Source organism: Gallus gallus, chromosome 1 (assembly GCF_016699485.2).
Source record: "Gallus gallus isolate bGalGal1 chromosome 1, bGalGal1.mat.broiler.GRCg7b, whole genome shotgun sequence".
NCBI classification, from domain to species: domain Eukaryota; kingdom Metazoa; phylum Chordata; class Aves; order Galliformes; family Phasianidae; genus Gallus; species Gallus gallus.
In genome coordinates this window covers 116324463-116349676 of record NC_052532.1, presented here as the reverse complement: position 1 = coordinate 116349676, position 25214 = coordinate 116324463, and the positions used below count along the sequence as shown (strand labels likewise).

The 25214-nt window shown below is 35.5% G+C and overlaps 1 protein-coding gene across 2 annotated transcripts in view; it reads left to right on the top strand.

Moving 5' to 3' along the window:
- Positions 1-25214, top strand: part of IL1RAPL1 (interleukin 1 receptor accessory protein like 1) — a 702165-nt gene that overhangs the window by 529447 nt on the left and 147504 nt on the right. For both annotated transcript variants that reach the window (XM_425563.8, XM_046903219.1), the window contains exon 6: positions 155-229. In XM_425563.8, the coding sequence (XP_425563.3) occupies positions 155-229 (75 nt within the window). The remainder of the gene's footprint in view (positions 1-154; positions 230-25214) is intronic.

Below are 25214 nucleotides of genomic sequence, written 5' to 3'. Positions count from 1 at the left end.
TCTGTAAGTAAAAGCATTTACCACTGCTTAAAGCATGAACATTACTTAAGGCATGAACAAACAAAGAAAAAACATTTCTGAACCAATGTGTCAAGCTTTTTTTCTACACAAGAATTATCAGAAAACTATAGATGTGAATTTCTTTCTTTTCTAGCACCACTAACAGATAAACCACCAAAGCTTTTACACCCATTGGAAAGTAAGCTAACCATTCAGGAGACCCAGTTAGGTAAGTAGAAAACACATAATTTCTCTTCAAATTATATGAATATATCTGATATGTTAATGTACAATGGTAATGTGATAATATGATGTCATTAATATTTTAACTGGAAAGTCGTTAAACATACTGTGTTGACATGTGGAAGTCTATCATATAACATCTAGAAGAGTGATGTTCACCAAAAAAAAAAAAAAAAAAAAAAAAAAGGTAGAAAATAATTCTGAATACTACTGCATTTTTTTTGCTGTTTTTTTTTTTTCCATTCGCCAAAGTCAATTGTTATGTGCGTACCTGAGATTTTCTTTCTAAAGTTTCTCTTTTCTCTATATTTAAATGTATCCGCTATATATTAAAAGCTCAGTGGGATTTTGTCATTTAAATTCTGCTTACATGACTTACTTGGTAATTACTTGTGGAATTGCAAAGATATTCTGTACTTATACATTCTGTTTTTATAAAAGTTGTACTGGTCTAAAACTCAGCAATGACAAGTTAACATAATTGAGATTGATTATTTAAAATTTACAGATATTTATGTGAGTATGAATAGAGATAAATTTATGTATGAAGAAAACTTTTTTTTCACTTTTTCCAAACTAGTGGATGGTGAGTATATTTTGTCACTTTGATCTCCTACTGCTGTACATGCAATTAAGTATCCAAAATTAAGTGAATGAATTGCTATAGCTTACAAGAGACAGAAATTTTTCTCGTTTGTGGACTGACAGGTGGCAACTTCTAAGAAACAAGCAGTCATCAGTAAATTAAACTGGACTTATAATTTGGTGTCAGAATAGTATCCTGTTGATAGATCTTTGAGCATGTTAACTAAAGACACACAGGGAAACAATATGCTGGTTGTTTTAATCCCATAAAAAAAGATTAAAATGAGATAAAATAAAAGAAAGAAAACCAAACCCAGGACATTCTGCAGAACATCATCAGGAAAAAAGAAATAGCAGAATCCTTGCAAATGAGTTTGGAGAGTCAGCAACAGAGAATCTTATGGTGCTTGGCAGCCTGTAGCTAATAGTGGCCATGATATTACTCATCTTCATTTCGGTATTAATAAAATGTTACATTATAACTCAAGCTATTCAAATAATGTTATGAGGTTCTATACATATATATTCTGAAAGTATTATACAGTAAAGGAGTTATATTCCCTAATACAGCTAATTTTTTTGTGTCTGAAGTCATAATTTCTGTGTTTGATGACTCTGGATGATTTTATCTTTTCATTCACCTACAATCCTAGGAATCCTAGGAATATGTAGGAATGATTGCCCAGTTTTTTTTTTCTGACCAATGTTGGTTGCTGGGATATTTTTAATGGAAAACAAAAATGACATTCTTTTTGGGCTTTGTCAATGTTTCACCTAATGTACTGTACCTATTGAGATTAATTCAATAAGAGTGTAACTATTAATGGCTAGCTAGAAGCTTTTTACCTATGATTTTAAGTATTAATAATACCTTTTATTTCTCATAGTTCTAAGAAATAGAATGAATTATTTGAGAAGCACTGGGTTTTGGAAAAGACACTTTTCAGACAACTAAACAGCTGTTGATGAATGTGAAAGGGTTAATTTAAAAATGTCACTTTCAGACACAAAATGGAAAGACCAACCATAAAGTACTTAACCTTACATATATAGAATATATTAATTTGTTATTTAAAAGTCTGTGAAAAGTTGTATGAGAGCTGGAGAAAGTGAGGAAAAAAAAAAATTCTCTGGCTCAAATATTGTTCCACTCATAGATTTAATGCTTTGATCCTTCTGGGTTGTATTTGAAAGGGCTTCATTTCACTTTCATTGTGGAAAGCTACCGTTTCAGTGGATCTGTTCATATCTTGCAAAAAATGAAAAATATTTTATCATTGGAATAATGTTCAGGTTTACTTAGCTAAACCTTGGAAAATTACCTGAGGCAGCAACCTCCCACCAATCTGAGGCCTGGGCTAATCACTACTTGCAGGCTGATCTAGACAGTGATGGAAAACATGATAGTCCTCCACAGTGTGTTTAGGATGGTGTGTTTAACTTGTATTTGAAAATTAAACATATTGATGGAAATAGTGGCATGGAAAAAGAGGAGCAAGGCGGCAGGAGCCTGAGGTAGTCTGGGCTTTCATGCTGCAGGGCACCAGCTGGTGCAGCACAAAGCTTGTACAGTCCTCTCTGCTCACATTTCTGTCCTTCTTATCTCGCAGTTCTCCACATTGAGCAGAAATGAAGGCAAGGCACACGTCTGCACATGTCCTTGGGCTATACATTATGTACAGAGAGCCTGTTCTTCTATGGGCACCTAAGGTCTTCTGAAACATCAACGGTGATAGTTCACCTCAAAATCTTCCAGTGCTAGCAGGCCTTTTGAGAATGGTTCACTCCACTCAATGAACACACTTTTGAGAAAGCTCTCAGTAACCTTGGTGTTTTTGTTAGAAAAGCCTCTGGAGTTCAATTCTTAAATTAAGGAATTGTCTAAATTCTGGTGGGAAAACCAACTGCAGACACCTGACATTTATTGCTGAGATATACTGCTCTCTTATATATACCAACAATTGAAATTAATGTTATGCAACTACAGAGCTATTGTATTATTGTATTGCATGGCAGACAGTATCAGGCCACAAGGTGACTACGCATTAAAGAAGGAGTTTCTGTGAGTGATTGATGAAGTGTTATGGTGTTTGGCTTAAAGCAAAACAGAGGTGGAGAATCTGCAGCCCTCAAATCTTGAACTGACAGGTTCCCATTGTTAAAATGTAATCTAATCGGTCAGTTATGGAAAAGGTGTCCCACTATTCACCTGATATTTGGAAGATGATTAAACATGGCTACACTGCAATGGTCAACCTTAGAGAAATGCAGGAATCTTGAGACCTCCTTTGAGATGTTTTAATCACACTGAATAGTAATCAGAAAATCCCTGAGTAGAAGCACAGCATACAAATTGAAGGAGAAATTCATTTCTCAAAGGCTTTTCTTGAAAGACATCACGAGGCAGCCAAAACATGAGGCAGATAAATCCTTGACGAGGAAAGAAAGATTCATTCCAAACTTGTCCTGCTCGGCACTTAATGCTTTTTGTTTGTATCTTCACTTCCAATTTTGTGATCAATCACTTTCTTCTGTTGCTAGGGTAAAAATACTGTTTTCTTTTTGAGTTTTTCTCCTGACAAGGGGTTCCTAAGTAGCTATGGTGACTTCAGTATAGACTTCTACTCTGGAAACAAAGACTTCAGGTAAAATACTGTGTTGAATATAGTTTTGAAAAGGATGCAGCCTTGCAAGAATCTTGGAGCTATAAGGTATGTTTCCCATTCAGCTCCAGGCCATTTTGTGGGCTGGCAGCATCAGCATCAGCTAGGGAGTGGGGGAATGCAGGAAATGAAGAGGAAATAAGGGGATACGAGGCACAAGTAATGAAGAACCATGTGCAGCCCGCAATGAGCTGTATTTCATGACTTTTTTTTCTCTTACCCTCAACACACTACCAAAGTCAGCAAGCAAAACCACACTAACATTAGAAAAGAATTCAAAGAATAACAAAAAATATAACCTGTTAGTTCAGACCTGAGTAGAAATGGCATTGTTCCAATTGATGTTATTTCTTATATATGAAAATCCTAAAATGTCAAGTAATTCTATTTTTTTAATACTAGTTTTGTGTAGATGTTATATACTTGGCAGAAATGCATATATGATGCATGTTTATTTAACAATTATGTTCTGTTTTTCTGTATTGGTAAGTTTTGAGGCTTTTCAGTTTCACCAGACTTTCAGGCAACATTGTTTTTCCCATCAGCACTGTAAAACATATTTTCTCCCTCAAAGAAACTAACAGCATATTGTTAGTCTGCCTGTAGAAAATTTCATTCTATTATCCAGTTGGTCCATATTTATGGACCAAAAGAAGACAGGTGCATCTCCACAACAGACTGTAATGGATCAGAATTTAAAAATAAATAAATAAATAAATAGCAAACAAAAAGACCACAATAATGCATGCACACAAAAGAAAACACAATAAATCAAGAATAGTATTAAGCAGCTCAGAAACTACTTAGCCTATGTCCTCCCCAATTTTTTCAGTATATTTTCTGATTCTGCACAAGCCTATAATTTGAAATGCCAGAATTCACCTAGAAAAATAAAGCAATTGTTGAATGATTTTCATCTAGACTTAGACAAAGGAGAAAACGAATAAAGACTCTCAAAACCATATGAATGGGCCTAAAACATATACAGGTACCTAAGCACTTTGTGATCTGAATGAAATGAGTTTTCAGGAATTTCATCCAATGCCAAAATTTATTCTTGTGACTAAATCGGTAATGAATGTGGTTCTGTTGTTGTTGTTACTGTACTTGTTGTTTTGTTTGTCTTTTATTTGTTTTTAGAGCATTATTTCCATAAAATTAAATTGACCACACTCTAGTGAATAGGGGCTTGCTTCTGCCATTCGGACTCCATAAGAGGAACAACATCTTCATGTTGTTAGGGATTGTTACATTGATCTATTTAATTGTTCCAGTGTTCTTTACACTAAAACGATGTATTTTTGAGGAAGAAACCCTCAACACTTTCCCAGTGCTTCCATGTGGCTGCATACTCTGCTAGCTGAAACATGTCCATGGAAAGGAGACTCTGGGATTGACACTGGTCCAGCAAAAGTCAAAGAAAATGGTGCCACCTCCCAGTGGTGACTACCTCACCAGTCCCATGCACAGAAAGGAGCCATAGTGTAATTTGTATCTCAGTCCAGCTGCTAAGACTTAGCACTATGAGCCAGGTCTTCAGAGCATTGTGCTCAGGATCCTTCACAATGACGTGAGCACCTTTACATCAAGAGAGGCTGATATCTCCATTCTCTTTAAATACCCACCTGTGTGAATTCTGCTGAAATATAGGAAGATAATAGGTTAGGAATAAAATATAGCTAGGCCACCAAGGCCCCTGCCATGGGCAGGGCTACCACCCACATGATCAGAATGCCCAGACTCCATCCAACCTGGCCTTGAGCACCTCCAGGGATGGGGCACCACGGCTTCTCTGGGCAGCCTGTGCCACAGCCTCGCAACCCTAAGTATAACAAGACAGCTTTGTTTAAACTTATCTACTAAGTTTCAATTTAGTATAATTATTCAGTCAAATAGTAAGACCTTCAGTGTAAAATGTTTTGCTGAAAGACTTGTAAAGTTGTTAGTTTAACTGAAGACTGGTTCATGAAAACTCATGTCTTGACATCTAGTGTAGAAAGATGAGGAATAAGTGTGTTTTCAGCATCTCAATAAAAAAAAAATGTTTTTAATAATTTTTATCTTCAGAGACAGACATTGAAATGTAAAATAGCCACTTAGTAGAATAGCCAGTGGCAATCAGTTGAAGTCATGACAATCAAGAGAAGTCCCTGGTGGCTGGAAAAAAGGCAACATCACACCCATTTTTAAGAAGAGAATAAAAGATGACCCCAGGAACTACCCTCCTATCAGTCTCACCTCTATGCTAAGAAAGATCATGGAGCAGATCCTCCTGGAAGCAATGCATAGGCACATGAAAGATAGGGAGGTGATAGGGGAGAAGCAGCATGGCTTCACCAAGGGCAAATCTTGCTTGACCAACCTAGTGGCCTTTTATGTTGGTGTCACTGTATCAATGGACGGGGAGGAGCCACTGATGTCATCTGTCCGGACTTCAGTGAGGCCTTTGACACGCTACCCCACCACATCCTTCTCTCCAAATTGGAAAGATATGGATTTGATGGGTAGACTGTTCAATGGATGAAGAACTGGCTGCAGGATAAAGTTCAGAGTGGTAGTCAATGGCTCAGTGTCTGGATGGAGATCAGTGATGAGTGGTGTCCCACAGGGGTCAGTGCTGGGACCAATACTTTGAGGGAGGTGATCCTGCCTCCCTTCCTTGCAATGGTGAGGTCTCACCTGGAGTACTGTGTCCAGATATGGAATTCTCAGTACAGGAGAGATGTAGACCTGTTAGAGTGCATCAGAGGAGGGACACAAAAATGATCCAAGGGATGGTACACCTCTCCTGTGAGGATAGGCTGAGAGAGCTGGGGCTGTTCAGCCTGGAGAAGAGAAGACTCGGGGGAGACGTGATAGCAGCCTTTCAGTATCCAAAGGGAAGCTTCAGGAAAGAAGGGGATGGACTCTTTAGCAGGGTCTGTGGTGATATGACAAGGGGAAATGGCTTCAAGCTTAAAGAGGGTAGATTAAGGTTAGACATGAGGAAAAAATCTTCTACAGTGGGGGTGGTGAGGCAGTGGAACAAGTTGACCAGAGATGTGGTGGGTGACCTGTCCCTGGAGACTTTCAAGGCAAGGCTGGATCAGGCCTTGGGGAACCTGATCTGGCTGTGGTGTCCCTGTTCATTGCAGGGGATTTGGACTAGATGGCCTTTACAGGTCCCTTCCAAGTCTCAGGATTCTGTGAACCTACGATTCTATGATAATGTACAATAAAATAGTTACCTAACTCTTACTCAAGATGATATTCATATGTTAATTTTGTTGTTTTTTATAAATCATAGTATATAGATATCTCAACTAGTTTAAACCTTGCTGTTCTAGTCTCAGGGAAGAGTGTGTCAGGGGAGATGAAGTGTCAGAAATATCAACAGTAACAGCAGTGGGTTTTTTGAGTCAATTTAAGTAAATATAGTAACTATATGCATTATGAACTTATTCTTTTTAAAGTGTTCAAGACATATTATACAGTGGGGCTATACCATATATAGCCCTTTAGTTTCATCAGGCACAAACTGTCGTATATGTGGTTTTACACATTCTACTGAAAAGAAAGAAAACAATTTTCAGACTATTTCTTGGCATTTTCAGTTGAGCATTCTGTTTCTAAATGGAGAAATATAGCAGACAAGTATATTTACAAAGAAAATGAATGGATTCAAGACTTCCAAAGGTATAGACTAAGAGAAGAAGAAGGATCTAGAGAAGAAAAAAAAAAACAACAACAAACACTACATGTTAATAAGTGATATTACAATCACTGGGATCTGGGTTGTTTTTTTGTTGTTGTTGTTGTTGTTCTTGCTTTGTTTGTATGTGTGTGTGTTTTTAATTTTATTAGTTACCTTATAGTCTCTGCTATAGAATTTCATCTTTTAGATTGCATTAATCCAATTATTGTCCACTTAGGGCCAATCATAGTTTGTTGAATAAGAGAAAGAAAATGTTTCAGAAGTATCTAACTGCACTAATGCACTAAGAATATGTTTGCAGTTCCAGCTCAGTGAGAACACATCATCTAATTCTCCTTCCACTCTTTTTCCTGATTTAATCAAAGCCTAGAAGGTTATAAATAAGATAATTAGAAAAATCGTATTAACGCATTTAAAATATTTACTCTCTTTTCTGTGTGTGTACATTTGAGTATATGTATACATATGTGTATACCCAATCTATATATGAATATATGCATATTCATATAGATAAAACTTGACATTGCATTTGTTCATATTTTATCCCATTTAAAAAAATTTTTTTTGGTTTTTAACATTTTTTTGGTCTTGGAAAATTTTGAATTAATCTGAATGATCATATTACTTTACTCATGTTAGGCTATAATGCATTGAAAAATGTCTTCTCTGGTGGTTACTCTATACTATGCTATACTTATCCAGGGTGCTTTCAGTGAGAAGCATCTAAATATGATTTAATGCAACAAAAAGGGTCTTCTCAATCTCTCTGCAAGTATGTACATTTTATTCTTTGTGTACAGATTAAATACATGGTGATTTTATCTTTCAAATTTTGTGCAGTTTTTCATGTTTCCTGTTGAAAAGGATACCATAACATTTGTTTTTATAATTTGGGAAAAGACTGTAAAATCTCAAAGGATTTTCAGTATCAGTTGTATAATTATTGAGAAGTTTGATTTCCTATTTAGGACTTTCTTGGACAATCAGAAATGATCTATCTTACTAGCAGAATGAAATATAATCAGATACTACAAAACATTTATAAGAATCCTCTGTGGGAGACAGCAGGATATAACTCATTGAAACTGAGATCATCATAAATACAAAATACAATATACCAAGATATACAATCTAGAAGTAGATATATACTGTACGTTATTGGTGCCCTTTGAAATTTTAGTCTTAAAAAGATGGTAGTTTCTTACATCAGGAGTCATACTATTCACCAGATTTTTGGTTTGAAGCTATACTTTTTGTTTCTAAATTTACATGTAGACACTTAATTGGATCTGATGTTAAAAGAAACAATATCACTTAAGCAAAGTATCAAGCAAAAGAATACAAATGTTGAATAGTAAATATCAAAATCAAAGATTAATATTTATTTTGTCCTCAGTACTCATGATTTATAACTAATATTAATGAACTATTCCAGAATATTCTGCTCTAGAGATAAAAGATCCCATGTGAGCAACAACAATCTTCACATATAAAGTTGATCTCATTAAGTATGTCTGTGGACTAACAGTGGAACTACAAACGCTAGCATATTTTTTTTTCTCCCAGGATTTACTCTGCTTTCCAGTTACAGTCTTTCCAGTATTACTGGTGAAGTCAGCATATGCTCATGCAGTCCAAATTAGGAGTGGTTTTTCAAGAAGCTGCACTGAAAATTGTTTTGTTTCATTTTTGCCTGAGATGTACTGTGTGTTAAGATTTAGTGCAGTATACAGGTTTCATTCTGGAAAAAAACCTCCATCTAAATTTGCATAAGTCCATAATATCAGGAACTTGACATGTCAGTGGGAAATGCAGCAACATTGAGGGGCTCAGGGGCTTAAATGTTTGTAATAAATTCTTATGATTTAGAACATGATTCTAAGCTAGAACTGCCCTGTTTTTCTATCTTATCCTTTTGCCTAAGGTAGAATTCTGACAATGGATTAATTAGTTATTTTTTCTTGTTCCCACACAAGAACATAAAATATTTTCTAGAACAGAAGATTTATTAAGTGCTTAGTTTTTGTGCTGATCTGAAAATGTACAAAGATGTCTAAAAATAAACTGGAGTGAAACAATTGTTTAAATGAACTCAGAAGTAGCTCTTGAGAACTGTGGAGCTAGAAAGTTCAAACACAGAAGGCATCCAAGCTGAGTAAAAACAGAATTTAAATTTACTCTTCTGGATCTGGTAATTCATAAGGCCTGTAGGAAATGTCTGCCTTGGGCTTCGGTACGGTAAATGTTACCATCTAGTTTATCAGCCATTTCAGCTGTTTGATGTATCCTTTAAAGAGAAATGTTACTAATACTACAAATGTTCTGCTCTCTTTTCAATAGCTAGTTTATATTAATGGAAAATATGTGTATGAAAAACAATATTAGAAAAATGCCATACTTATCAAGAAATTAAACACATCAAGTCGTAATTTGTATTCACTACAGAAACACTTCAGTTAACCCACACGAAGTGTATTAAGAAAAAATTATAGCAAGTATGAAAAAATAACCTCTTTTTACACTAATGTAATGAACAGATTTGAGATGCAAGGCTAGAGAGCCATGTGTTTGGTTTCTTTAACAACTCTTCCAGGCAATTCATTTGATGCAATAAATGCTTGTGTTTCTGAATAGTTAATCCAGAGTCTGACTTTTCATACGATTTCTAAAAGCTTGGGTAGTGCTTTTAGGCAAAATTAATGTCGTAGGAGAACTAGCTTCTTCTCACTGGCTTTATGACACTTTTTATAGTATTATAAACACCTACAGGTTTATTATAGCTCGTTATATTAGCAGAGAGTTTTTGTGGTTTTGTTGTGCATATTTTTTAATCTCTTGCTAATTTCTTTTAACCAGAATATTCCTTTCACTTCAGTAGAAGTTAGAGTATTTCTTGATGAAAGACATTTTTAACTTCTAATATAGAGATACCATTCTAATATAGAGATACCACTGTAATGTAAGGAGGGATGAGTTACAAGGGGATCAGCCAGCGTTGTGCAAGTGCAACCTTTCTTTTTTTTTTTTTCTTTCTCAAGTGGTAATTCAGGTCAAAACAGTTTTTTATAAAAGCTTTAAAAATACAGTAGCCAAGATAAAATTTTTCGTTTTTCATTGCTTTGTAGAATTCAGGCATTTTTAGAAAGCTTATACATACTGGTACCTCTTGCCATGTGAGTACTAAAATCCATAGGACTTTTCTTCTTTGGAGGACCAAAAAAAGTTACCCACATTTACAACGGTAAAGTCCAAGACTGAAATTATTTGGATTTACTACTGGGGAATGAACAGTCTTCAGTTTATCCAAGCTATTGTCAAATTTACCTACAATAATAAATATATTTGCGCTAGCATTACCAACAATAACAGTTCAAACCTAATTTAAATCAAAAATTAAGATATGAATTAAGATGTTATTTTAGTATTTACTGGAGGACCATATAAGAAGAATAACTCATATTACTTCAAGGACTTTTCTGCATGCATTGCTACCTGTCACAATTCCCTGCCTGCCAACTGAGTTGTATGAATACTGCATTCTTTTTTCAGAGATTTTTTATTTGAGAGTTCCTTATGCCAGTCTCTCCTTAAAGTAAGGAGAATAGGATAGGTTGAAAATGAAGGCTGGTTCTGAAGGCAGTCTGAGCCAGCATATCAGCAGTTTAAGAGCTAAAGTACTATACAAGCTTCCACTTTGACAGAGGACTCTACAGAGGAGGCAATTTTTTTGTGTTGTTTTGTAGAACCAAAATATAAACAGATGTTTAGAGTCAGATGCACAGAATTATTCAGCAGCATAACTTCTGTTGCTCTCAATACCTTTGATTTTCTGCTGTTTATTACGAAGAGTATTATCTTTGCTAAGCTACAGACATCTGACTTGAAAAGGTTCTTGAATTTGTGGAGCTTCTCGAGGGCACACAGTTTTACCTGGAAAGGTTATCCAATAATGATGTGTTGTTTCATGGTTGCTTTAATGCAGTGTAAATATGTGCAGCTCTGTCATCTGCCCCGTTGCACTCTTCTCTTCTTTAAGCCAGCTTCAGCATTCATACTTACAAGGGTTCATGAGATGGCTGAGAAATAATCCAAGAAGAAAGGAAACCAATTTAAGCTAAACGACTCACTGCACTACTGGTGATGTAGGTGCAACAAACTTTACTGCCAATATATGGTGGGGGCAGGATGGCCAGGGAGTGAAGTGACAAGTAAGCAGCATAAAGGTTCTTTGGCTCAAATCAGTGAAACCACAGACTGAGTCAAAAAAAGAAGGGTTCCCACAGTGGCAATACATATAGGGTCACTAGATAGAGAGAAACACCGTTATGACATAAATCATACTGTGTCAGAGCGGAACTGCTCTACAGCTACGTGCATCTTCCTGTAAAGGTGGCTTTTGGTTGGACTTTGTTTAGGCATCTGGAATGACATACTTGAGGTTGGAGTGTGTGAATATCTTCCTTGATGGTATCTATATACCACAAGTGAATGCTTTCAAAAATATTTAAAACAGACCTTTCAAAAACATTTTTTATTTAATATTATTAATTTTATAACCAGAAATGTCACAGATACAATGTGCCACACAAATGTATAGCTCGGATTTTCTACTGTGCTTGTGTTTGTGACTGTTAAATTAATCAAAATACAACTCCATAATTGAAGATGTGTTAATGGTGTTTAATGACCAAATACAAGAGGTAATTCCATCACTAATCATTGTTTTGTTGTTCTTTAAAATTACATGTGATTAATTCTGTTACTTAATTGGCTATCTGGTATCCTGTTACAGAAACTTGAGAATGAGGAATACATTTTACTGTGAAAAAATAAAAAGCCATATCAACTCTTTAATTAGACTTTCATTTAATTTTGTTTATTAGCTTTTCTTTCTTCAACTCTTTTATACTCATTTGTGTGAGTAAAGAACATAGTTGAAAGTCCTTTTTCATTTGAAATATACATGATAAATAGTGATACTGAAAACAACATAATAAATATTTTTGAAGGGTTGATTGTAGTCATAGAGCTCATTGAACTTCAAAGACTTTTAGTTTTAGGAGATGATATTTTCACTGGTAAATTATCAGTCTTTTAAAATTGTAATGGCAGAAGATTTATTTTTCAGACTTTTTTAGTCCTTCCTCTTACTGACATGACAAAAATAATCTCAGGATTTTTCCTGCCTTTGATATGTTGCTTTGTTACAGAAAAAAAAAGAAAAGAAAAGAAAAAAAATTACTAGTTTTGATTCAATTTGCACATGTGAAGTTATTGACTCTACTTTATCAATGCAATACACTGAAAATTTATTTTATTTTTAACCTAGAGATTGTGGGATGTCTTATTTTCTTATTGGCCTGACTCCATGTAATAAGCAATCATCTGTGGAAATGGTTCTAAGTAATTTTTAAAATAAAATCAATTTATGCTTGAAACACTTTCTTCTTTTCTTTGCAATGGAGAGACTACAGGTTTTGTAATTAATTATAGTGAACTACTGTGATATACATCTACATGTGCCAAACTACCAAATCATCACTCTCTCTGCAAATGTATTCAGGTTTCCTTTTTCCCAACTTCATTTTGCTTAAGCTTTCTTTTATGTAATAGTAAGTAGAGTTCCAGCTTGAAGTAGATCAAAAGAAAAGACTGTATCAAGAGAAGTCAGAATCTCCCAGACACTGAGTGTCTTCTTTGAGTTTTGCTCGTCATTTAGAAGTGTTATAATTGCTAGAAAGTGTCAGTGACCCATCTACCACATACCATGCAGTCTTCATGCCTTATCTCCTATTTTGTTTTGTGGCAATCTGTTAACAAGTGTGGGCATGGACCAATTTTTCTGAGCTGTCATAATATCCCAAGGCACAAAATGCAATTCATCAGGTTTTATGTCCTAAATTCAGTATGCTTTCAGAATTACTCTAATGGATGAAGAGATCTATACACGCACTTGGCAGTCTCATTGCAGGGAGGTTCTCCTGATATTTCACTGCTCAGTTTGTGTGTGGAGGCAATTCCAAACTGAAACAATGGAGGAGTCTCCTCTGGATTGAGAGCATGGTTTATATAAAGGCTATATTAACGTGGAGGTTGTTTTACCCTCCAGATGGCAAGCTGTGTTTTAGGGTTGAAATGAGTATAACTCTTCTTGGAAATAAGAGATCTTAAAGCAGCCTATTTCCAGTTCTGTATTCAGTATGTATGAGCTTTTCAAGGAGTTGTCTAAATCCTCAGGACAGTAGAGGCTTCAGGCAGATGGATGTAGAGTAGGTTTAAAGCTGAGAAAGACTACAGGCTAATTTAATAGGGAAGCAGAAGGGCCTTGACAACTAAACTACAGGCAGAGGTAGTTAGCTAGCGTGAGACTCTTTGATAATCTTGGTCCCAGATAGATTTAGATAAGACAAATAAATTTCTGAATGGAGCTGATTCCATTTCAGCGGGGGCCTGATATGTTACATGTAACGTCTATAGTGCTTAACCCACATACACAGAGAAAGGCTGCCAGTAGTAGTTGAACTGTAGGACTTCACTGGTTAGACATAACTGAATTTAGAAACTGTATGTATTTATAATTGATGTCTATTCCCAAGTCACTTAATTTGGATGTCAGGATAAGCTGAATGAAAATGTGTATTTATGCATTGTAAATACAAGGGAAAATATTGCTAAATTTTAATATAACATGATGATATTTACTTTTCAAATGGGTAACAACGCACACTATCTGTTACTGTGACACAGCAAATGCTTTGCCAATCCTTAAACTGTGATAACACATTTGTGAGGTAGAGAACAATACTGCATATGCACTTAATTATGTCTCTCATATCTATTTTTGTCTATTCAGAATGTATCATAATACAGTTCCTTCATGATTATTGGTGGTAAATTAATAATAAATTAAAAATGACTGGAACATTTCAACTTAAAGTGCTGCATTTCAGACATACACATGCTGCTGCATACATCAAAAGTTATACTCTACTTTGAAATCTGAAAGTATTTTTCATATTTATGCCTGTTACCCACTAGCAGTACACCAATTTGTTGTATATCAATTCCACTTGTAGGAAATGATGTTTCCATTATTTTTTTGGTTTGTTTTGTTTTCCTTAAAGCAGGATCATACCATTGTTGTTCTATCCAATAGACATGTTCAATAAAGGAGGCCATTTATGTGCATCTTTCTGATCTCCACATATTGAATGATAATTTATGTATCATATTTGAAGAACGTATTTCATAAATTAAACATTTTTAATTTATTTTGTCCAAGTATGGTATGTATTACAGAGGTAAATATGTATGGATAAATTTACACTGTTTTTGAAATTACAGCATGAGACTATACACGAATAAACTTCAGGGTTTACTTTTGAAGTAATTTGAAAAATTACCAACCAACATAATCATCTAAAATTATTACCAGCAGTTTTTGTAAATCATATTTTGAAGCACTCAAATACACTCAGCTAGGTCAGAAGACAAAAGTAACAAAACCTGAACAGGGTAATAACCAATTTTTCAGTTTTGTTACAATTTTACAGTTCAAGATGTTCTTGAACAAAGTTGTTCCGAAGAAGTTCTCTTAGGAGAAGACAAGGTTCTGGGGAGACCTCATTGTGGCCTTCCAGTACTTGACAGGAGGGTATAAATAGGAGGGGGAACTGTTTATGAGGGTGAATAGTGATAGGACAAAGGGGAATGGTTTTAAATCGAGACAGGGGAGGTTTAACATAGATAATAGGAGGAAGTTTTTCACTCGGAGGGTGATGACGCACTGGAACAGGTTGCCCAAGGAGGTTGTGGATGCCCCATCCCTGGAGGCATTCAAGGCCAGGCTGGATGTGGCTCTGGGCAGCCTGGTCTAGTGGTTGGCGACCCTTCTCATAGCAGGGGGGGTGAAACTCAAAGATCATTGTGGTCCTTTTCAACCCAGGCCATTCTATGGTTCTATGATAGAGGAAATGTAAAAGCATGCAGCTTTAATAATGAAAAACCTATTTGTTAGGTTTCAGTTTTATTCCCTAAAAAACTATATTGGTAAAAATATTGTAGAATGATACATTGTTTTGAAGGCAGCAATCTCTCTTTAAATGTAGATTTTTAAATGGTGAAAGTTTGATTCTGGTGTGGACACATTGCCTCTGCAGATTACAGACACAAGCAGGACCAGATTATAGTAATTATAGATATTGCAGGCTGAGAGGAAAATACATATCTATCAACACCCAAAAAATCCCACGTTGTCTTACTCATAGATGAAAGCTCACATCCTATATCATTGTCCTTATGGTAGTAGGAGAATCCATAAAAGTGTTTTATGAGTCAAGGAGAAGCTGAGTTTTATCTATTGACTGTTTTCTGATAAATAAGAAAAAATAAAGGTAAATAAATTACTGATAAATTTGAAGGTTGTGATAGGAACTTACACTGGCTAAAGACAGCAAAAAAGTTTTCAACAAGATCAATATTTCATTATGATCCCATGCTACTGAGTTCTACTTATTTAGAACATCAATTCGAATCATTTTTATTTTTCTTTAAGCAAAGATAGGAAAGAAGGAAGAAAGGGGGGGAGGAAGGAAGGAAATGAAAGAGAGGGAAAGGAAGTGAGTTAATCATGATTCAAGACTGTCAAGTCAGTGTTTCATAAGATAAAAAAAAAAAGCCAAACTGGAATTAGGTGGTTTGGAGTCCTTAAAATGTAAGTGAAGGAAATCATTGATATACTGTTAGCTTTTTTTTAATAATGTCTAGTACTAGGTGAAAAAGGAACTGCAAAATCTCAATTCATGATTTAGAATCTGAAATTTAATTAAAAGAGATAATTTTATTAAAAATTCATTAACTTATTAACTTACATGTTTTGTAAAGCTTTACTTTTCAGTAACATACAACTAAGAGTAATAAAAGAGCAGTGATATGGAAGTCCAACATATGATATAAATAATTTCAGAGATGTTGCATTGAAAAGAATTTTATGAGTTTATCTAAGAGTTTCCCTGATTCTCTTTATCCAATCACCTCCAGAAATCTTTGCAATTTAAAGCCTTTTCAGTTACATAAGATTAATAGGGATTCAAAATTTTGCATTTCTTTGTATATAAATGATTTGGAAGCCTCATGACAAAAGATCAATTCTGTATTGGAAATAAAGTATAACTGAGTATTTAAAAAGCTAAATAAAGCACTCTCAACCTCTAATTATATCTACATGTAAAATGTCCATTGTTTCCTTCTCACGAAAGATTTATCCTCTGGAGGGTTGCACACTTTCCTCTTCAGTAATCTTCCTTGCAGCTGGAGATAGAGACATTTACAAGCAATATTGCTGGCATATATATCCTTAAAAAAAAAAAAAAAAAAAAGAAGTCCAAAGTAACTAAATTCCCCTCCATTTCCAGTTCTGTTTCTTAAATTTCTTATTGAAAACAGCTGTCTTCCTCTATTAAAATTACGTATACCAACCCTTACCACAAATACTTTTCTTTTGTAATGAACAGTGAAGATAATTTTCTGTCCTGGGTTCTGCCTTGTCTTATTACTATTATTTCATGAGAGTTGTTCTAGTCTTGTGGGCAGCTGAGGGAACAAGGATTGTTCAGTCTGGAGAAGAGGATGCTCAGGGGAGACCTTATCGCTCTCTACATCTGCCTGAAAGGAGGTTGTGGCTAGGTGGAGGTTGACCTCTTCTCCCAGTTAACAGTGAAAGGACAAGAAGTAATGGTTTCAGGTTGCATCGGGGGAGGTTCAAGCTGGATATTAGGAAAAATTTCTTCTCAGAGTGAGTGGTAATGCATAGGAACAGGCTGCTCAGGGAGGTGATGGAGTCACTGTTCCTAGACGCGTTCAAGAAATGTGTAGATGTGGTACTTAGGGACATGGTTTAGTAGGCAAGGTGGAGATGGGCTGACTGTTGGAGCAGGTGGTCTTAGTGGTCTTTTCCAACCTCAATGACTCTAAGATTCTGTGATTCTAACTGCAAATGATTATCTGAGATTCTAATATTCTAGCTTTTCCAGAGCTAGACTGCTTACCAGTGATGGAGATGTCTTCAGTTGTGTATGTAAAAGACAAGTATTTAGTTTCTCATTAGTCTTTGGAATATACACTTCTCACTAGGAGTAAAGAAAGAAAGATATACCTGAAAAAAGGGTGTTTTTTTTGTTTGTTTGTTTGTTTTTTACAGCAAAACCATCTTAAGTAGTAGTTCCTGTAGTGAATAAGGCTTCCTTTCTTGATAGAGTTTCACCTACACTTCTGAGAGTAGACGACACTTTCTCCTTCCCCAGGATCCTCCATAAAAGTCACAGATGATTCGTTGAACAAGTGGCAGTTTTTAACACAGAAACATAAAAATTGCTCTAGCATTCACTCAGATTGAACGTTTCATGAACAATTCACACATGACATAAATAGCTAAGGCAGATATTTATTTCAGAATATATTTATTTCTGATTGTAAGTCAGATCAAACTGTAACTGAAATTTTTAAAGCTTCTTCGACTTACAGTCAACATATATTTTCCATACATTTTGTTAGAAGCAAAAAGTGCAAGCTCTTGGCATAGATACTATTCTATATACACTATTCTAGTGTATGCAGACTGTCTAGAGCAATGCCTGACTATTGATGTCTAGTCACAGGGGCTGCTATCACAATAATAATTATTGTTTTGCCCTTTCCTTGGAAATATATTTATATCTCACTTATTACTCCCTTCTTCTCCACTATACTGACCTCTCCACGAGCCTATGAATGTCTCAGTCCAGTAAAGGGCACTGTATTCTTCTTCCTTCAATACCCTCTACCCAGTCAAGAGCAGAAAGAAAGGCAAAGAAGAAAAATGTATTCCATACAGTACAAATATCTCTGAAAATAAATTAAAGGTTTCCACACATTCTATTCAGTACCCTTCTGATTTGGAAACATTTAACAGCTGCCAGACACCTCAAAAGACTCTAAAATTATAGGATCCATCAGTGATTTTTTGTAGCATTTGTTTAATATTTAATATTTCTTGATACTAAAAACTCTGCCAGGAGTTCTTGCACTAAGATCCAAAAATATCCTGCATAGCGCAGCTGCCATTTGCTCTTTCATCAGCTTTGCAAAGAATCAGACCATATTTCTGGGAACATCCACCGTCTATCTCCATTGCCACTTTTAATGAGAAATAAAAAGTAAAAAAAATCTTTTGTATTCATGCATGCAGTAAAAACTATGTAATAATTACAGATTTCAAGAGAGTGCTTGTTTGTACTCTCCTCCTCACTGATCCCAAATGATCATTATTTGAAGGCAAAAACCTATTCATATTTCAGCAATACAGAGAATATATTCCCATCTCCAGCACTACCTTTCTTCTGCCATGGTCTAAACTGATGAAAAATGTTAAAATGCATGCTATCAAATTCAGTGTGCCTGCTTTCCTTTTGTTGGACCACTTTGTACCAGCAATATAGTTTCTGTTGCTTAATGAGCTATGCATGCATGAGCTTATGAGACATCAAACACAAACTTCCTCATTAGCAGTTTACGTAGTTACGAAAAGAACCATTGTGTGGAAATGTTTAATGAAACACGAAAGAGCTTTTTACATGCTCACAGCATAATTTTCTCTGTTCTATATTTATGGCAGCTTTTTTCACTGTGAGTGCTTTTTGTATTCTTTATCTCTGTTATCAGATGTTGGTTTTTATTGACATGTATGATATTTAGAATTGAAATCTTACTGTGACTGGTGTTGTGCTTATATTACAATTAAAGCCAAAGCTTCGGAAAAAAAAAACTTTAAAGGTATTTGAGGTATCCTTCAAAGACCTCTAACCAAACAGATGGCTCTGACAAAGCGGAAATTATGTGTATGGTAATTAATGTAAGAAATAAGGAGATTGTGAGACCAGGTGTAATGGGCATAAACAGCAGAATTAAAAATCAAGGCTATTCAAAACCAAAGGCACAGGCATCAGACAGTAAGACTGCAGAAAGCACACAAAGCCTCTGCTAAGGGAAAAGATCCTAGCAGGCGTAGGAGAGAAAACAAGCAAAGATTGGGAAGAAGAAGAAAAGTAGAAAGAGGTCATGGGGTACAACACAGCCACAGCCCATTGTGGAGAATATGATTTGAACATGTGTTCCTCATCGTGTGACAGAGTAAAGGACAACCCACAAACCCCCACTGAGGGAAGAAAACTCATGTGCCACAAGAAGCGTTCATAAACAGAAGAGAAGAATGATGTGTTTTGGGTGGATATGTTGAGGGTGGCCTGGAACAGGCATAAGGGAGTAGTGGAAAGAAACCAGAAATAATGTTCATGCTGTTGGGATTGCAATAGGCATCAATTGAGAAATTCTTTAATAATCTTCTAATTGAGTTAATATTAGGCTTTATGGCTAATACTGATTCCTTCTGTTTGTTAAATGAAAATTGAAAGAAATGTAAACAAATCCTGTTGCAGGAAATAAACTTATTTTCTAATTATATTGAGCCATGCTGAGTTATAATAATCCAGTTGTGTTTCTGTTGGGTATTTACACATAAAACTAGATTTTAATTAGTAACAGAAAGTATGAAGCACTGAAAATGGGCTGGAAATTAAAAAGAAAGGGAAAAAATATGGAAAAGTTTCTCAGCAAATGCTCTGTCTTTTGGGAATGATTGATAAGGCACTCTTCATTTGGTGTTTGAAGCTCTAGCATTTCCATATCTTTTCAAGTAATCTATTCACTTTCAGTTTAAAGCTGTTTACTGTCATATAGGATTTGTGAAAATGACCACTCATTACTAAAATCATCTATGGAGGATGATGCAAATCCTGTCCAGGAGAACTTTACATTAGCTTCAACAAGATTACTCTTGCCTTCTTTGTACCTCTCTGAACTACACTAAACATGAGAAGTTGCATTTGGTATTGTATACATCTGTGATTGTCTCTGTTGGATTATCTGTATTCCTCATATTTATGTTTGTTAGAAAAATCTGTGTAATCATCACATGCAGGCCAGGAGTGTCTTTAGAGAGCAGAATTAATTCTGAAATTATACTTAGGTTGAGAGTCTATTTCTGGTACTTCAGTATGCCTCTTTATATATGTGTGTTCATCCACTGATACACCAAAGCAGTTTTTAAATACAGAAGTATTTTGTCAGGCAATTTGTCATGTTAATCCTCACTTTAGCAAAGCTTTGATAATCTCAGTCCTGGAATTTCCAGGAGCTAATTCTTCATTATAGGCTTGGTTCAGCTGACAGGAACAGATGAGAAATATATAACATTTTTGCCTAGGAGTTCCTTGTATGAATCCAATTCAGGGATGCAATAACTGAAGTCTATTACATGGGCTCTAGCAGTAAAGCCATCGGCATTAATTTGAGAGTGCTTTTGGAAAGGCAGAGGCTTAGATTAGTTACAGAAAATGAATTTCACCTACTGAGATGGGCCAGGATCAGGAGCTGTGGATACTTCCGCAGCAAGCCTGGTGACTGACCCCAGGCAAGTGCCTCTGAATTCAGAGCTATCCCCTTGTCTGTCTCACTCTAGATGAGCCCACAGAAAGAGCCACTGCAAAATCACTAATGACAGTTCAATCCCTTGCATATCACTTTCTCTCCAGGATTAGGGCTGTCATTAGTTGGGAAAAGTTGCTTCAGTCTCTCTATAACAATCTGGTTTGAAAAATATTGATGAAAATATTCTGTGTATTACTAAGTATTGTTGTGGTGGTGAGTTGCTGAGAACCGAGGGCAGATAGACATCAGAAGGAGGAAAATTGATGCTGCTTGTGTCCTGTGGACCTGCACTGTACAAACATATTTTTAAATAAAAATATGTAATTTGAAAGAGTGGGAAAGAGGAAAGTAGCCAAAAATCATGGATATGTATCATTTAATTTTCTGCCTCCAGGGTTTGATTAAGTGGAATTATTCCACCTTTAAGAGCTATAGCAGACAGCGTTGGACATATTATAGTTGCTGGTATCACTCTGTACTCTGGATTTAAGTATAAGCAGATAAACAATGAATTTCTAGCCTTTAAAGGCATTTTTTTTTTCTGTACATAATATTATTGTTAGTATGTTTTTTTTTTTCAATTTAAATTGCTAAAAGTGTTTGGAAAATCATTTTATACATGCAAGATTTCCAATGCCTTTGTAATCTGTGTGGATGTTGCAGATCTCTGTCAAGTGAATGTAAGACATAAAAGCTTTATGTTTTACTATCTAGCTCTTTTCCTTTAATCTCTGTTTTACCAGGAAAATAAAGGGATAAATGACTAACAGCAGAAAAATAGAATGCATATGCACTGAGTTATTTTAGTATACATACTTACTCAGGATGACCATATTAAAAAGTTGATTTAGAAAAGCAATTAGAAAATAAATTTAAATTCAGTACTTATAAATTATTTTGTTTTTTAACCCATGGGTTTTGTGGGTTCATGTTAATGAGTATAGGTAGAATAACTAAGAACTAGTTTGCTCATGTGCTATATTTTCGTGATTTTTCATGATTTTCAGAGGATAAGGAATGAATAATTAAAATGTTCTCTAAGGAAAAAAAAAAATAGTCCTTCTATTGATTCACACCTAAATAATGCAGTATGTAAAAATGTATTCTGCTTTAGACACAATAAAAACCTGAGTCAGAAGGAGTCAGAGAGCTCACTTGTCATGCTGGGTAAACAGGCAAACAGCATGGAAACTCATTAGAGAAGCTGTGGGCATGCTGCCTCCTCATGGAAAAACAAATCGCAATTCACTTCTGTCCTCAGGATGCTTCCCTGTATGCACTGACAAAGATATTTTCCTTCTAGAATAAAAGTTTAGAGATTCTCTAATTCTGGTGTCTTGAATCAAGAACATAAAAAAAACTTTTTCACTTATTCATGTAGAACAGATAACTTCTATTATTGGATTCTTGGTTTCAAAGGTTGATAAAAGCTGAAAATCTTCCTTTAGTAAAATTTTCTCTGCAGAGCCTAAAGAAAGCATTTTGATTTGAAGGATCCATTGCATGTGTTCTGTGCATGAGGATTTTCTTAAAACCTATAGATATTTCTAGACTCTGTAATAAAAATATTTCCTTCAGATCTATGTCTAATTCCATACTAAGGAAGGGAATAAACTAACGGGAAACGTGAGGGGAAAAAACATATAAATCTACATAACTCTGATTATTTCTGCCATTTAGCTGAGGTTGCCATCCAAACAGGTAAACACAAGTTTAAACCCTCTTTAATGCAACATCTTACTTTCAGTCACCACATGTAGCGTGCTACTGCCTGCATCTGTGCATGTTGGAGTAGTGGAAGTATTCTGTTCAACCACTCCAACACCATGGAAGTGTACCTGCTGACACTCTCATTGAACCTGGTGTGCTTACACTAGCAAATTGCTTCCATCTGCTCCATCAAATCCACATAATCTGCAGAGGAGCAGAGGATCTGTCTGCAGCATCAAATGTCAGAATGTTCTGGGGTAGGAAAGTCACAGAATCATAGAATTGTAGGGATTGAAAAGAACCTCTGGGGATCAAGTCCAACCACCCTGATAAAGCATGTTCCCTGCAATAGATTGGAAGTCCAGCATGGCATTCAGGAACAACATCTGTAGAAATGGGGTGCCATTCTACCAGGCACAAATAAGTCAACAAATAAGTTACTAACATCTCTGAACAGTAAGCTGTAACAATATGTTCCTTTTATATAAGCTTTTTAGTAAGGATGAGGTGTAGATTCTTCTAATATATTGTTCACACTGTGTTTTGCTGCCATCCTGGAATAGTTTCTTTTTGTTTTCTCCCTGTTTTCTCTCCTATTACTTTGTCTTTAGTGTTTCTGAGTCAGTTGTTTTATGATTTGTTTTATGATTTATTTTATGATTGTCTAGAAGATCTGCTAAACTGGTGACAAGCAATCAATCAATAATGTGGTGGTATTGTGATTTTCAATTTGCATTATCCTGAAGGATACCAGACTTTCTCATTGCAAAACCTAGCTTGTGTCCCAGTAAACTTGTGTCCCATGCTCTACACTGGAGGCTGGCCTTGCTGTATGTCTCTTCTTTACCCTAGAACTACAGCAATAATCCTCTCATCCCCACCACATACCAAGATTTGCTGTTTCCCCTGCGCTGCCATACGTAGCAGTGCTGCTCACTAGCAATGAACTGAAGCTGCTACACATAAGTCAAGATTTGGGATGTGAAGATGGTTTGGGTGGAATGTGATTACCTAACAAAGGGTGGGGAAGAAGGTACCCCCCCATTAATACTATGGTCTACAGGATAAATTTACCCCAGTGGCATTTTAAACCTTTAAAGGTGTCACTGATCAGCCAGACATGGCCTTGGCCAGAGTACACCTTTCTTCCTTGACCTACTTTAGTCCTCTGTGAAAGAAGTTCGGTAAGAAATAATGTTGATAGCCCTTTCCAGGGCAAGGCTGGAAGCCTTGTCATTTACACCCAACTCACTGAAATCCCCAAAAGTAGATCTCACATTTCTAGTGAATGCATAGGTTCTTATTTGGACTGCAGACTCATGATTTTCACCTCAGGAAAAACAGCTTTTAAAGCATCAGTCCCTCTTGAGAAATCTATCTAAAAGCTGTACATTTATCAGAGATAGGAGGAAAAAAAAAAAAAGCCTCCTCAGCTAGCCCAGTGAAGAGACATAGTGTTTATGTAATACATTGCAATACTGGTCTGTGCAATCCTGGATGGGCAGAGGAGTTACTAGTTGATGATACCACTGTGATGATGTTAAAGGCTGAAAGGGTTCAGGGTCCACGCCAAACACAGGTGGGAACATCTCCTTATTTCTGCCAGTGGTGGTGACTGTGATTTGATTTCCTTGTTCTGGATTACCAAAGGAAACTAAACTAAAACTTACAAACATACAAAATGGAGAAGCTTGAATTATTGTATGTACTACTGCACAAATTTAAATAATGTAAGTACACAGTTAAAAATTCCCTTCCATAAGGAAATAGTCACAGTACCCTCACTGAGTTGTTGATCATTTGGATAAAATAATCTCCCTATTAAACAAGCTAAAAAAAAGCCTTCATTTCAGTTGCAAAAATTCTAATGGGAATTAGAATTCCTCATCTCCTTCTCACAGACTAAATTTCAGGGGTTTCAAATTAAATTCAGATGGGATTTTTCTCTTCAGAAGCACTGGGGAGTCCTTGAAAAAGGAGTTCCATTATTGAGAACAAAGTTGACTGTTCCCTTGTTATTTTCTTGTTTTGGTTTGCCTTGCTACTGAGATTTGATAAGGCATTCAATTTTCAGCATCTTTTAGGGTACATGATACCTCATCCTTTTTTTTATAACCTGATGCTCATTTCTTAAAAAGAGGTATAACATTAAATTATAGTTTTTATATTGCAGCTTATTTAGATGGTGTTTTGCAGATATCAGGTTTTGTTTGTTTGTTTTTGTTTTTGCTGTTGCTATTCAGACCAATTGGGGGAAAAAAAAAGAAAAAAAAAAGGACTTATTTTACAATGTGTTATTTGTATTCCATGCCTATCTCTTGCCTGTGCTGTATTAGCCCACCTTCAGTCAACAGTAATAGCATGGCTCTTGTGCATACGTGTTAAAATTCACTGGTCTTACAGTTGAAATACTGGCTGATATTGCCAAGGTTGCTAGCAAGTTGTTATTGGGATCATTCAGAAAGATAAAATTGTTGCATTTATAAGTAAGAAACAAAGTGGTTATTAGAACAAAATTCCTCAGAAAATAATCTCAGAAGAGATCATTAAATTCTGGCTAATTTACCATCTACTCTCCACTTTCTTCCACTGTACGTACATTTTGGGGAATTTACTACAGCACCAGATCAAGCTTTGCTGATAAATGAAACCAATATACTATAGTTACACATCATCATTTGGTGTAAGTTTTATTCCTCATTTCACTACTCTCTAGATAAAAAATGAAATAAAATTATTTTTTTACTTTTTAAAAACAAAAATAAATCCCAATTATTTAATCAATATCAAACACTACA